General features: G+C 37.7%; 3 protein-coding genes across 3 annotated transcripts; all 3 read left to right on the top strand.

The window, feature by feature from the left end:
• The first annotated feature begins 1,633 nt into the window (after positions 1–1,633).
• On the top strand, positions 1,634–5,238 carry paox1 (polyamine oxidase (exo-N4-amino) 1). Its single transcript, XM_056259612.1, has 8 exons — positions 1,634–1,743; positions 1,939–2,091; positions 2,691–3,117; positions 3,208–3,440; positions 3,556–3,805; positions 4,115–4,227; positions 4,378–4,535; positions 4,776–5,238. The coding sequence occupies exons 2-8, from the start codon at positions 1,941–1,943 to the stop codon at positions 4,935–4,937; spliced, it is 1,494 nt and encodes a 497-aa protein (XP_056115587.1). The 5' UTR covers positions 1,634–1,743; positions 1,939–1,940; the 3' UTR covers positions 4,938–5,238.
• A 240-nt stretch (positions 5,239–5,478) lies between these two features.
• Positions 5,479–6,713, top strand: mrpl55 (mitochondrial ribosomal protein L55). Its single transcript, XM_056259621.1, has 3 exons — positions 5,479–5,646; positions 6,051–6,252; positions 6,454–6,713. The coding sequence occupies exons 1-3, from the start codon at positions 5,597–5,599 to the stop codon at positions 6,601–6,603; spliced, it is 402 nt and encodes a 133-aa protein (XP_056115596.1). The 5' UTR covers positions 5,479–5,596; the 3' UTR covers positions 6,604–6,713.
• A 178-nt stretch (positions 6,714–6,891) lies between these two features.
• On the top strand, positions 6,892–13,687 carry slc5a9 (solute carrier family 5 member 9). Its single transcript, XM_056259608.1, has 13 exons — positions 6,892–7,137; positions 7,233–7,304; positions 7,660–7,764; positions 7,938–8,102; positions 8,428–8,533; positions 8,623–8,703; positions 8,786–8,991; positions 9,114–9,249; positions 9,430–9,537; positions 10,146–10,296; positions 10,681–10,849; positions 10,985–11,200; positions 13,263–13,687. The coding sequence occupies exons 1-13, from the start codon at positions 7,009–7,011 to the stop codon at positions 13,596–13,598; spliced, it is 1,980 nt and encodes a 659-aa protein (XP_056115583.1). The 5' UTR covers positions 6,892–7,008; the 3' UTR covers positions 13,599–13,687.
• The last annotated feature ends 25 nt before the right edge of the window (positions 13,688–13,712 follow it).

The following is a 13,712-nucleotide window of genomic DNA, read 5'->3' as shown; positions in this document are numbered from 1 at the left end:
AGATCTGTTCAACCCTGCTTTGAGACAAACCACAGATTATTGTAAACTAAGCTGCATACAATGATGGCAAAAGATGATAAATTACACCGATGATGAATTAATGCCACAATAAGGTCACTGATTCATCCGAGCCTGGCTGAACAAAAGGGCGGCTCGTATTGTGACAAAAGTGAATGGCTTGCTTGGTTCTCCACTGGCCAGACTCTGGGTGTTGAAAAGAGTCAGCTTTGCAAAGCAGCTGTAAGTGCAGATAGATGAATTTAGAAGACACTGATTAAAAATGTGCATTTTGACTGCTTATTATAGTTTTGCATGAAGTGTTTCTGCGCTCCAATACATCTGTTTTAAAAAATATTGTCTGAGCAGAGAAAGCCTAAGGGCAAGACATTTTATCATTAAAGAAAAGGAAGTGCACCTCTTGTTTAACCCCATCATGAACATGTGTACTTTTTCTTTTACATTTTTGTGTTTCTATGTCACTTGAATGGATCAATCCTGCTGACGTTTATGTACAGTTTTTCAGAATGCTAAAACACATTTCTCGAAACCATTACCCACTTTCTTAAAACCATCTCGGAATCCGAAATCGCCCCTTAAACCCTCATCACTATTCCCTATAGTCCACTGATACTGTTCACTTGAAGGAGTGAATGAAAAGGAGTGAGCGAATTCGGACAGCCGTTGAGCGTAGCAGTTGTACATTCGTTATTGCAGTGCAATGTGGGATTGAATAAGTGCACTCAATAACGTCCACTATGGTTTCGGACACCACTACAAATTGCTGTCTCGCATTGGAAGTATAGTACTGAATATTACTGAATGTCTGTATATTCAGCACTTGTATACTGTAAAAATACATTAGTCCAACTGCAAAAGCCAATAAGGTTTTTTTAAAAACTCGAAATGAAAAGCATGTTACAGTACACTCAGTTGTGAAACTGCTAAATCAAAGTCAGTGAGAGATTCATTCTGCCTCAGCATCACATCTTCATGTTGGGTGGGTCCAGCCTGACTGAGGACTTTGTCCACATCACAGGCAATGTCGTCTCGAAAACCCCCAGGATTCAGCCTTGACAACACTGTCCACACCTTGCTCTTTCTCATCCTCTTCCTCCTCATCCACCATCTCTTACATACTTTTCCTTCTATTGTTCATATCTACATTCAGTGCATTCAGTACATTCAGGGCTTATTTTGAACAGATGGTTTGATCACATCATTAGAAATGTGAACAATTTTGAGTTGTTGTGTGTAAACAATGACAACTGTGTTTTAGTGTTTTGCAACACAAGTGCATCACAGACAGTGCGATGTGTTTTTTAGTGAGTGAGAATGTGTTTAGAGTTTTGCAAAAAGAGTGCATGAGATTTTCAAATGGTGAACTGCCTGAACTTGTTTAAGGTTTTACAGAAAGAGTGATTTATTCGAAAAATTGGTTTAGGGGTTCAGGGTTTCAGCAATTCAGAAGAACTGTAATATGACTAGTCCATCCCAGGTGTTCAAATTTAGACAAAATTTCTTAGGATTTTCTGCCCTCTATTGGACAACTATACAACGACCCGAGGGGGGGAAACCATGACGACGTGTTTCTTCTAGTTTAGCTTCAGACCGCCTGGCTCTGAGTCAGAACAAAATAAAACACCGCCTCTAAACCGAAATGAAGTCATGGCAGGAAAACAGGAAGTGGAACTAAGCAATGCAACTAAATAAAGGTGGATAGTCAGCATTTAGCGGCGTTACAAAGTAAGTAAAGATTTCGTTATAGCTATTGTCTAACTTTAACTTCATATTTCGTCTAAACCTACAAATTAATTCAAAAAGCTAAAAAAGCTGGTGGTGATAGGAATACAATGTACTGTCTAGTAATGCATCTTATTTGTAGTAAAGCAAAGCTGCAGTGCATTTAGGGTTAACGTAATACCTTCTTCAATATTATAGACATGACACTCAGAAACCCATGTATCGTGGTGGTTGGTGCTGGTGTGGCCGGACTCTCTGCAGCCAAGAAGCTGAAAGAATACGGGTTTAATGACGTCACGGTGCTGGAAGCCTCCGAGAAGGTCGGAGGAAGAGTAGCTTCTGCAACTCTTGGTGAATACATTATACCTCGTATAGCATACTTTATCATTTGAATACCAACACGTGACAAATGATAAGTGTATTATAGTAAAAAGTTATAGAAAATGTATAGGCTAAAAAGTTATGCAATAATATTATAACAATGAAATAAATTATGTATTATGTATTATTAATAATAATAATTATGACTGTTAATTACGTTTATTATTGTATCATTGTTTTAACTTATGATAAATAAATAAAAGTAGGGTTGTGTGCTAAAAGTAGAGGAAACTGTTTCAGGAAACTGAAATCTATGGACCCATGACTTAGTTTCACTTCCATTAAATAGTCCTTTTTTCTGTTTGTTTTTTTGTTTGTTTTTGTTTTTGTTTTTGCTGTCAAAAGAATGATTCCGCTTTATCACATGATTTTAAATTCAGTTTAAATCCGATATTTTACCCTACCTATTTTAAATATCTGGGGCATATTGTCACTGTACATTTTTGTTTTTGCCCTAAAACTTGGTTAAATTCTGGTCCTCTAATGCAGCCATAGAAGTGTTTAGATTATATGCTGAATTCATATCTAACAGTATATGTCACTGTCTTTCTTTTTTTTTCATGTCAAAGGGAATGCATGTGTTGATACTGGAGCTCAGTACATCCATGGGGCGTCAGAAAAAAACCCTGTTTACTGTCTACTAAAAAAGTCTGGCCTTCTAAACCAGGTCCCTGACATGGGCACAGAAGCATTTTACAGTAACAAGGGACAAAAAGTGGATGCAAACTTCGCCAGACGTGCATATGAAGCTGGGGAGGGCATTATTCAACACCGTGGTTTCAACACGGGAAAGAGTTTAGGTGAACACTATGCAGAAAAAACCCAAGGTGTGATTGACAGCTTGCAAGACAAGGATGAGAAAATGAGAATGCAGAGTGTTTTTTCTTTGGTTGGCAAAGACATGCTGATTGACGTTGGAGCTTCAGACCTCCACAGGATCTCTCTTGACTCCTGGCAGTATTATATCAACATGGGTGACAGTCTCAATATTGCAGGGTATGATGGGTTGAGAAGATGATCTGCATTCATTTGCAATTATTGCTAAGTAAATGATTAATTTAGTGTTAATTGTTATATGTCTGTCAGTTTAATGTTTCAGCTTGTAGATATACTACTGGAGGACTTCCCTAAGGATTGTTTGCTGCTGAAAAGAGAAGTTAGTAAGATCAAATGGGATGGATCCTTCGCTGTAGCCCCCTCTCCGACTGCTCACACTGAAGCTGCTTCTGATGAAAAAGTCCGCCAGTACCCAGTTTGTATTGTCTGTGAGAATGGAGAAGAGATTCTTGCCGATCATGTAATAGTGACCATTTCACTGGGTATGTGTTGATAAGGATTGAGTATTTTGAGGATGATCATGCTGTCTGAAGTGAGACTGGCACATTTATATGTGTGTGTGTGTGTGTGTGTGTGTGGGGGTGTGTGTGCTTGAAGGTTGTCTAAAAGCTCAAGCTTCCAGCCTCTTCATCCCCGGTCTCCCAACCGAGAAAATGGAGGTCATCGATAAGCTGTGCTTTGGCAATATTGCCAAGATCTTTCTGGAGTATGAAGAGGCATTCTGGGAGAATGAAGTTGGTACTATCAGCCTCATTTATGAGGATGACACGCCTGCCTCAGTATCCACCAATAAAATGCAGTGGCTCAAGAACTTGCAGTACTTTTCTGTCCTGAGACCCAAAGAAAGGTTAATGTTGCATTAAATGAACATTTTTGTATGTTAATGTTAAATTAATTCATGCACGTTTACAAGTATAAATGCCGTATGAGAAATCTGGATATGTATACTAAACAGCAGAACTAATATTAATAGTAAAATGTAGAAAAATCAGTCAAAACCTGTGGTTCAAAAAACATATCATTATTATTATAATTATTATGACTGTTTATGGAGCAAAACACTTTAGTAACATTATTCGTGTACCTCAGGAAAAAAATATAATATGACTCCTTTTACATTGTAACGTTTATTAATCTTTCATTTTCTCTTTTCTAGGTTTGGTAATATCTTAATTGGTTGGTGTCCAGGAGACATTGCTGACCTGATTGAAACCATGACAGATGACGAACTCTCAACTGCTGTCACTGATCATCTCAAAATGTTCTTTGGTAAAGAAATCCTCTTTAAAGAAATATCCATATCATTACTTGTATTACTTTTTAATGATATGTCTGTTACTCAACTTAAAATTAATTCAGTTTTTAAAAAGTTTACTTAAAAAGTTTTTGTCATCATGTAATATTTTCTTTATTCCCAAGGACATTCAAACATTCCTCAGCCAAAGTCCATTCTTAGCACTAAGTGGCGCAGCAACAAGTTCGTAAAGGGAACTTACACTTTCCTCCCTGTTGGTGTTGATGGGAAAGTTATGGACACGTTGGCACAACCCCTAGTGGGTAGCCGGTGTCCTGGTGAAGTATGTGATATTTTATTTCATTGTATTGCCTACCATTATGTTGAATTAAAATTAGTAATGGTTAGTTATTTGAATTATTGAAATATGCATATATTAGGTATTAGATATAGGCTATTAAGGATGACGTTTTCATATAAAGCTAGAAGTATGTTTAAAAGAGGTCATCCTTTGATTTTGATTCTCTTTGTCATTTAGCAATGAAGTATGCTATTAAAGAAATTTTCACTTCATATATTTCAGGATCTTCAGGTCTTGTTTGCAGGTGAGGCAACGATGAAGACTCTTTATGGCACAGTGCAAGGAGCTCTTCTCTCAGGACACAGAGAGGCAGACAGACTGGCAGAACATTATAAGAAGACAGCGGCTCCCACTTCCACTACTTCATTGGACAAACAAGTTTAGAGAGTTAAAATCTATTATCTAAAATTTAGACAAGCATCCAATTGTCTAAAGACATCAATATACAGATATTGTTGTCGGGAAGTTACCGAAATGATGATGTGATGATAATGATGATGATGGTGTGATCTCAACAAGCCTGCCCCCATGAGGCTGCTCCATGTAAAATAAAACAACTTTTTATCATATTTCTTTAGTTACAAAACTGTTTTAATGAGGAGAAAATGACTGAGGCTTTTAGAATTTTACTGATGTATACTGTAGCTTTTTATATTATATAGCTACCTAGTACCTACGAATAAATCAACTAAACGGTTTTACGACAGGCTGTATTTCATACATTATTATTTAATAAAACATCGCATGCTAAATTGTGGTTTAATTATTAAGTCTGAAAGAAGTTGGCTTTCGTGAATCTATGTTATGCACAATAAGAAAAAAAAAGGTTTTATTTCTATTCTAAATGTGAACTAAAATCCAAAGAGAACAGATAGCGGAACTATTAGAAGCTGCAGTACAAGTTTCCAGGCGGAGCATTTTATTCTGACACACATCCATGCCATGTTTGTTGATGGTGACCTTCTTCATTTCGAACAGTTGTGCTATTTTCTTCTCACACGTATGAAGGCATTTATTATATAGCCGTTTCCAGGGTTGCAAATATGATCGTGGCTTTAAATGCAATTGGCCAGCCGTGCAAGAGTTTATTTAGGTAAGTAGTGAACCGATTATTCCTTGTGTTCGCTCGTCTTTTGATGTAACGTAGTGTGGTAACGTTAATCATTGCCTTTACAATGAATTTTTGGTTTTGTACATATAAGTTAAACAAACATAAATTTTATGCGAAGGCAAGCCACTGATTTTACCCATTTAACATATATGTATTACCATTCAAAAGACCTGTTCATGGAAGGATTTTAGTGTCTTAACTATTTCCCTTTACAAATAACATAAAACCTGAATCTATCTGACTTCGCAAATAATGACATCAAATGAGTCGGATTCTGAAGCTACAATGTTTGCATTATTTTTGTATTATACTGCAGCTATTTGAAGCGTAATCATTGATGTTCAGGAATGTTTAGATGTTTAATGTCCTTTTATTGTTTTGCACAGGTGTCTTCAGGCTGTTGTCACCCACAGGTGTTTGCAAGCCACATCCACATTTCACACCACAGTCTTTCAGTCAGACTCCAACAGAACCTGTGTGGTCCGCTTTGGGAGGCAGAAGTATGAGAGGATGTATCCAGTTCTGTTAGTGAGACCTGACGGGTCCACCATCAACATCAGATATAAAGAGCCCAAAAGAATAATGAAGGTTAGTGTTTATATATATCCAAGCAAAAAGGAAAATCCTGCCATGAAAATCATGTTGCTATGCTGTTATTTTCTCTGAAACACAAAAGTAGAATTTCTTTGAAGAACTGTCATACAATGGTTTGTTCATAATGAAGCCAAGCTTTAAAAAAAGAAAAGAAAAGTACCTTCGGTCTGTATGTGACTTTTACTCTTTTGCCAGATGCCCGTGGACATCACCACCCTCTCTGAGGAGGAGAGGAAAATCAGGATGCGGAAAAGGGGACCGAAGAGAGCAGCTACACAGAAATTGGAGGATTTTGAGGATGATTTCAAAGTTGATGATTACAGCAAATTCTGGAAGAAGAAATGAATGGACTGATGCAGTTGAATGTCACATTGAGTATTTAATGATGTCTCGCATGTACAAAATTACTGTTTTGTTTTTATAAGTCACTCTGCAATTAAAAAAATCTTGCAATATTTGTAGTCAGTCTCTGTCTTTTTATTGAATTTAATTTATTTAGGATATATATATATATATATATATATATCCAATTCATGTATGTATATGTGTTCGTCTTCAAATATAAAAACATAAGCTGTTAACTTAGTTTTTTAAGTAAATTAGTTTACAGCGTCATCATGTGGTGATGTGTATCTGTCATATAATGTGTAACTCATGCATTCTCAGCATTCTCTGAAACAGGCTGATTAATTATTAATGAAATCAGCACCTGCTTCAAAGTTCACACTTTTGCCTCAGGCATTGTAGAAAATGCCAGCTTTACCTGAGCTTGTAACGGGCACCCCAGAGCCCGAGGTGCCTGTGAAGTTTGCTTTAGAGGCTGCTGATATCGCAGTGGTTGTAGTCTACTTTTTGTTTGTGTTGGCAGTTGGAATATGGGTAAGTGAAAGTTTGCAGCCTCTCTGGCAACATTTGCATTGATGTAGAGAATTCGGTATGTCTAATTTTTGATGCTAGAGATTTCTGATTTGTAGTCCTCAGTCAGAGCCAACCGTGGGACAGTGGGAGGATACTTCTTGGCAGGACGATCCATGACATGGTGGCCAGTGAGTTTTTGTCTCTTTACGGTGCCTACTCTTAATAATAAAGCTGGAAATTATATTTGTCTTGTGCATGCCTACAAGGAAGAAACTTGATGTTCAAAGCCTTTGTCTGGAATTACAACCAGGAAAAGGGAAATAATGACATCTCTTAAAATAATTAATTACGTGTAAACATATTGAGTGAATGTGTAAAGTTTGAAACTAAATTAAAAATCATATATACATACTGCACTTAAATAAGTAATATTTTGACAGCTGACTTTGTGTTTAGTCAGTGTGAAGGCATGCTTCTTTCAGCTTGAGTTATCATAGTTTCCTTTGGTTTTGAGAGTGTTTTCTCAGTATTGTGTTTCAACAGATTGGTGCCTCTTTGATGTCCAGTAACGTAGGCAGTGGCCTGTTCATTGGATTAGCAGGGACAGGAGCCGCGGGGGGACTTGCAGTCGGGGGATTTGAGTGGAATGTACGGCAGACAAATTATTCCTCATTTTACAAGCTTTCAGTGTTGTTTCAGTAATTACTGATTTCACTTGTTAGATTGCAGTTGTCTTGGGCTAAACAAATGTTTGACCGTTTTATTGCATCACATGCTGAAACAAAACCTCGTATCAGACCTCGAGTGTGATTGTTCTGTAGGCAGCGTGGGTCCTTATTGCCTTGGGCTGGATTTTTGTGCCTGTGTATATTTCTGCTGGTGTGGTCACAATGCCAGAGTATCTGAGGAAGAGGTTCGGGGGTCAGCGCATCCGAATCTACATGAGTGTGCTGTCTCTCATCCTCTACATCTTCACCAAGATATCAGTAAGACTCCTTGTTTAATATATGAATGTGTAATTATTAAATATTTGTTATATATTTAATGAAATATATATATTCATAAAAACAATAAAACAAACAAACAAAAACCATTGGAAGGAATGCTAATCTGATATATTAGCACAAAAAAATACTGTTATACTTTTGCTAATATATTATCATAAAACATGTTTTTGGATGATATAACTACACCAAGGAGCAACAATACAGTATGCTATATGGTCTTCAATAAGAGTAAACAAGCAATGCTGCATAGCAATATACTACATATATTAAAGTTTATTATAAGCATTAACTGTGTTCTTTTCAGACAGACATTTTTTCAGGGGCTTTATTCATCCAGGTGTCACTTGGATGGGACCTGTATGTCTCCACCGTTGTGCTGCTAGCCGTCACTGCACTCTATACTATAGCTGGTAATAAAACCACACTAATATTTTAGGTAACTAATGTCTAAATGTGATTCTAGTTGAAATGCAGCAACTCGTGGCTTGTCTTAATTCAGGTGGGCTGACAGCTGTAATCTACACTGATGCCTTCCAGACCGTCATCATGGTTATAGGAGCATTTGTCCTCATGTTTATAGGTATAGATCCCTCCTTCGTGAAAAGGTACAATTATATTAATTATTCCTGGGAAAGTCATTTCAAATGAATTTTCCCCGGTAGCATTTGACAAAGTTGGATGGTACGAGGGTTTGCTGGTTCAGTATGAGAACGCTGTACCTGACATCACGGTTCCCAACACCACTTGTCATCTTCCTCGGTCTGACGCCTTTCATATCTTCAGAGATCCAGTGACAGGAGACCTTCCTTGGCCGGGCCTGATCTTTGGACTCATGGTTCTTGCCACATGGGTGTGGTGCACAGACCAGGTGAAACAGAATTAGAAGACTATCGGTGCATTATGTCAATTTACAATTTAAGTTACAAATATGTATCTTTAAGCTTAACAACTGTTTCACATCAAGCAATTGCATCTATTCATTGTTTGAAGGTGATAGTGCAAAGGTCTCTGTCTGCCAAAAACCTGTCCCATGCCAAAGGTGGTTCGGTACTCGGTGGCTACCTCAAGGTCTTCCCTATGTTCTTCGTTGTTATGCCAGGAATGATCAGCAGAGCTCTTTACCCAAGTACGCTCAGTCATCCTTGCATTTCCCCTATAGATTTATGAACAATAAAGTTACGAACATTTATTAAACCAATGACAAGGGGTTTATGTTCTTTTAATAAATTATCCACACCATTCATTTGGTTAAAAGTGAAATCTCTGTTTTCGTGGCATAATGTGATGATGTTTGTGTATTTTCTAGATGAAGTAGGATGTGTGGATCCTGATGAGTGTGTGAAGATCTGTGGGGTCCGTGTTGGCTGCTCTAACATTGCTTACCCAAAGTTAGTTGTGGAGCTCATGCCAGTGGGTATGACAATGTTTTTCATTTAGTTGAAATTTTCCTTTGTCACCTATAGGATCATTTGTCAAAAATGAAAAGCTTACAAAAATGTTAACAATTAATCTATTTTTGAATAGATATAGTATCATAATTTTATATATATAATATGTGGCTCAGTCGTCTCATAACAAGAAGATCCCCAGTTCATGTGTGTGTGTGTTTGCTCATGTTTCTGTGATGGGTATGTTTAGGGGTATATCATTAACCTGTTATAAAATCAATGGAAGTCTATGGTTTTATCTATTTTAAAAAAAGAAATGTTAATGTTACTTTTGCCAGAATTTCTCAATTGTATGCTTGTTTCAGATCTTTTATCTTTAGATATGATTTTGATGAGCAGAGGCAGAGTGGCACTTCAAATATCAGAAATGGAAAAATATAGTTCAAAGTACTTTTTATATTCGAAGTCTATATTCTTAATAGACTTTGTAATATTATATATTCTTAAGTCTATAATGCACCAGAAAAAAAATAGCGCATCACTTAGCAGATAAGTTCCTATACAACATCTTGTTGCGCTGATATTGTTCTTGTTATGCTTATCTATTCCTTTTTTCACTGTCATTGTTTTGTAGGTTTGAGAGGTCTGATGATCGCAGTAATGATGGCAGCGCTCATGTCCTCTCTCACCTCTATATTCAACAGTAGCAGCACTCTGTTCACCATGGACATTTGGCAACGAATCCGGCTCCGGGCCTCTGAGAGAGAGCTCATGGTAGTGGGCAGGTAGTTTCTGTTAAATGCTTTGTGGTAAAACATTAGAACACTTTCATTTTGGACACATTTGTACACAAGTATCTAAAAAAATGAATGTTATCATTATATGCATACAAACTAGTTTAACGAAAGTGGATCTGATCCACCACCAATTCCTCTGCAGTTTACCACACCAGGTGGATAACCACATCGTATAGGTTTTGCTGACCTGTTTTTGGGTCTTAAAGGCACAGCACATGTACAACAGAGCTCAAATCAATTAGATATACTTCGTATGCAAACTGAAAGTGAAGGTAATGAAGTATAATCTTTTCCAAAATATACACTGAACAGCCTTAGTCTCCTGACTTATTTGCTGTCTTACTAATTGCTGCTGTTTATTTACATCTACAGGTTGTTCATTTTATTGCTAGTGGCCCTGAGCATTGTGTGGATTCCTGTCATTCAAACAGCCAATAGTGGACAGCTTTTTGACTACATTCAGGCCATCACTAGCTGCCTGGCACCTCCCATCACCGCCTTGTTTATTATGGCCATCTTCTGGGGGCGAGTAAATGAACAGGTGAATTAAACATGTTTTAGCTGATTAGTGCTCATGTATTAAAGTGAAAGTTAAATATCTTATAACATTCAATGCATTTCTTTTAAGAAGGTTGTAAAACATCCAAGCGAAGCTGCTTTCTTTTATCTTGCACAGGGGGCTTTTTGGGGTCTGATGGTGGGACTTGTAGTTGGCACAGTGAGGATGGTAATGGAATTTGTCTATGGCACCCCGTCATGCGGAGAGAAAGACCTGCGTCCCGCCCTGCTGAAAGATGTGCACTACCTGTATTTTGCTCTAATTCTTCTTGCCCTGACAGCTCTGATCATTACAGCCATCAGCCTCTGCACTGCGCCTATTCCAGAGCAACACGTAACTATCAACTGCAAACACATTTAAATATTTATTTTTGTTACACTGCTCTCTGAAATGATTAATTCTGATTGGTTAGTCGCAACATTATTTCCTGATACTGACCGACAAGGCCGTAGCTGTGGTATCCCGCGTGCGGCCCCGGTGCAGGTTGTTACTCTGGCTCCCCTTGAAATCCCCCTTTTTCTTCCCCTTCGGTTGAAATTGAGCTCCGGGGTCGAGGTCCCACTCGGTAAAAATCTCGTTCCGGGGGAAGGCCCCCTCGGTTGAAATCGCAAGGCCCCCCTAAAGCCGGTGGCCCTTAGAAAGGTCACCACCCTTTGCCATCAGATTTTTAGTTTTTGTCATTTCATTGTTTTTTTGTTTTTTTTAGATTGCTATTTAGGTTTCATTTATTTTTATTTCAGTTTTTGTTTTAGTTGTCATTTATTTCCAGTTAATAGTGCTTCAACTTAACCAAGGTAACATTTCTCATTTTTGTTTAGTTTAAGTTTTTCAACTAATATTTATATTTTATTTTATTTCAGCTTTATTTCAATTACTGGAAATGTTTTGTACAGAAACAGTAACCCTGGTTATACTGCAACAATATTGCATTCGTATTAATAGTAGGTCTACAGTAATATTGTCGAAGTGTTTGTCTTGTTGCTAGAACGATTGTTTTGTACACTTAATAGATTATAAAGAGGTACGATTTTAAAAAGGTTTCTGCTCAAATCAGTATTGATGTACATTCTCCCTTATCCATTTGTATAAGACGCTTACAAAAAGGAGATAAAGACCATGTATCCAGGCCATTACCTATCTAAAAGGGCATTTCCATGTTGGTTTAAAATTAAGAGAATTATTATAACAGACTAATCCTACACCTAAGAACATTTTGCTTTCTTAGTTTTAATTGAATTAATTTATGACCCATTTTATTCTCTATTAAAGGGATACTCCACCGTTTTTGCATATTAAACTATGTTTTTCTTTTATCTAAGACGAGTTGATGCATACCTCTCTCGTCTCAGTGCGTGCACTGAATCGCTCTGTCGGGCGGAGAACTTTGAGAGCAGGTAGCTTAGCCCCATTCATTGTATATGGGCCAAACAGAGATGAAGTTAGAAGCGACCAAACACATCCACGTTTTCTCTATTTAAATATAGTTACACGAGTAGTTACACGACCAAGTATGGTGACACTAAATAAAATGTGGCGCTTTTTATAAGCGGGTAAAATGGATAACTATAATGTATGGCGGAATAGCACTTATTGGGAGCACTTCGACTCGGCGCTGTAATATCTTCACTCGTGAAAAGTCCTCTCCCCTCTCCCTGTCATTTCCGTCAATAGAACCAACGTGACCTGCACGCCTGCAGTAGTAGTAGTTTTTTGTGCAGAGTTGACGAAGTATCAGGGAGGGGGAGATGACTTTTCACGAGTGAAGATATTACAGCGCCGAGTCGAAGTGCTCCCAATAAGTGCTATTCCGCCATACATTATAGTTATCCATTTTACCCGCTTATAAAAAGCGCCACATTTTATTTATTGTCACCATACTTGGTCGTGTAACTACTTGTGTAACTATATTTAAATAGAGAAAACGTGGATGTGTTTGGTGGCTTCTAACTTCATCTCTGTTTGGCCCATATACAATGAATGGGGCTAAGCTAACTGCTCTCAAAGTTCTCCGCCCGACAGAGCGATTCAGTGCACACACTGAGACGAGAGAGGTATGTATCAACTCGTCTTAGATAAGAGAATAACATAGTTTAATATGAAAAAACGGTGGAGTATCCCTTTAATGTCCACAAAAGGAGGTTTTGCTGCCCAAAACAGCCCAAATTATCTAGGCTATACCAACGCAATGTGCACTAACAACGACTAACTCGATTTTGGAAATTAATTTATAAAGACAAGACTTTTTAATTTCTTTATTAGCATAAAAAGCAAAGAAAGCATGTAAAATTTTTTATCTATATATTTACATACACAAAGCAGTACATCATTTATGTTGATATTCTAGCAGTAACACACACTGAACATGAGCTAATATAACACTGATATTTCATTTTAGCTTGTTCGTTTGACCTGGTGGACGAGACACAGTAAGAAGGAGCGTGTAGAGCTGGAAGACCCCTGGGCTAGAGGCTCTGAACCAGCAGGCTCTGATCCCAGCACTACAGAGTCAGAGGGGTCGGATGAGGACATGCCTGCATGGTGGAAGCGTGCTGGAATGTGGCTGTGTGGTCTCTCCCATGTGGCTAAACAAGAGATAAGTGAGGAGGAACGGCAGGCTCTGGAAAAGAAACTCACGAGTATTGAAGAAGACCACACCTGGAAGACTGTCTGCAATGTCAATGCCCTCATTTTACTCACTGTCAATGTCTTTCTTTGGGGGTACTTTGCTTGAATATACTGTAAAGTTCTTTGTAAGAATCTCACCAATTAAAACATGTAGATGTCTGCTCTCATTTTATATACTGCCAGTGTCTTTCTTCACTTTAATGTACAATTTACCTTGTGA

Source organism: Rhinichthys klamathensis, unplaced genomic scaffold, assembly GCF_029890125.1.
Source record: "Rhinichthys klamathensis goyatoka isolate OS25496 unplaced genomic scaffold, OSU_Roscu_1.1 h1tg000169l_1, whole genome shotgun sequence".
NCBI classification, from domain to species: Eukaryota; Metazoa; Chordata; class Actinopteri; order Cypriniformes; family Leuciscidae; genus Rhinichthys; species Rhinichthys klamathensis.
Note: the sequence above shows the minus strand (reverse complement) of the source record. Positions and strands in the feature narration are given on the sequence as shown.

Bases quoted from the DNA above. Each gene is read 5' to 3' on its own strand.
- paox1 (XM_056259612.1), top strand. From the start codon at position 1,941: ATGACACTCAGAAACCCATGTATCGTGGTGGTTGGTGCTGGTGTGGCC. The intron at 3,806-4,114 runs GTTAATGTTGCA...TCTCTTTTCTAG, and splicing joins GTCCTGAGACCCAAAGAAAG to GTTTGGTAATATCTTAATTG. The intron at 4,228-4,377 runs GTAAAGAAATCC...TTTATTCCCAAG, and splicing joins TCATCTCAAAATGTTCTTTG to GACATTCAAACATTCCTCAG.
- mrpl55 (XM_056259621.1), top strand. From the start codon at position 5,597: ATGATCGTGGCTTTAAATGCAATTGGCCAGCCGTGCAAGAGTTTATTT. The intron at 5,647-6,050 runs GTAAGTAGTGAA...TGTTTTGCACAG, and splicing joins CCGTGCAAGAGTTTATTTAG to GTGTCTTCAGGCTGTTGTCA. The intron at 6,253-6,453 runs GTTAGTGTTTAT...CTCTTTTGCCAG, and splicing joins AGCCCAAAAGAATAATGAAG to ATGCCCGTGGACATCACCAC.
- slc5a9 (XM_056259608.1), top strand. From the start codon at position 7,009: ATGCCAGCTTTACCTGAGCTTGTAACGGGCACCCCAGAGCCCGAGGTG. The intron at 8,103-8,427 runs GTAAGACTCCTT...TGTTCTTTTCAG, and splicing joins ACATCTTCACCAAGATATCA to ACAGACATTTTTTCAGGGGC. The intron at 8,704-8,785 runs GTATAGATCCCT...TTTCCCCGGTAG, and splicing joins ATTTGTCCTCATGTTTATAG to CATTTGACAAAGTTGGATGG.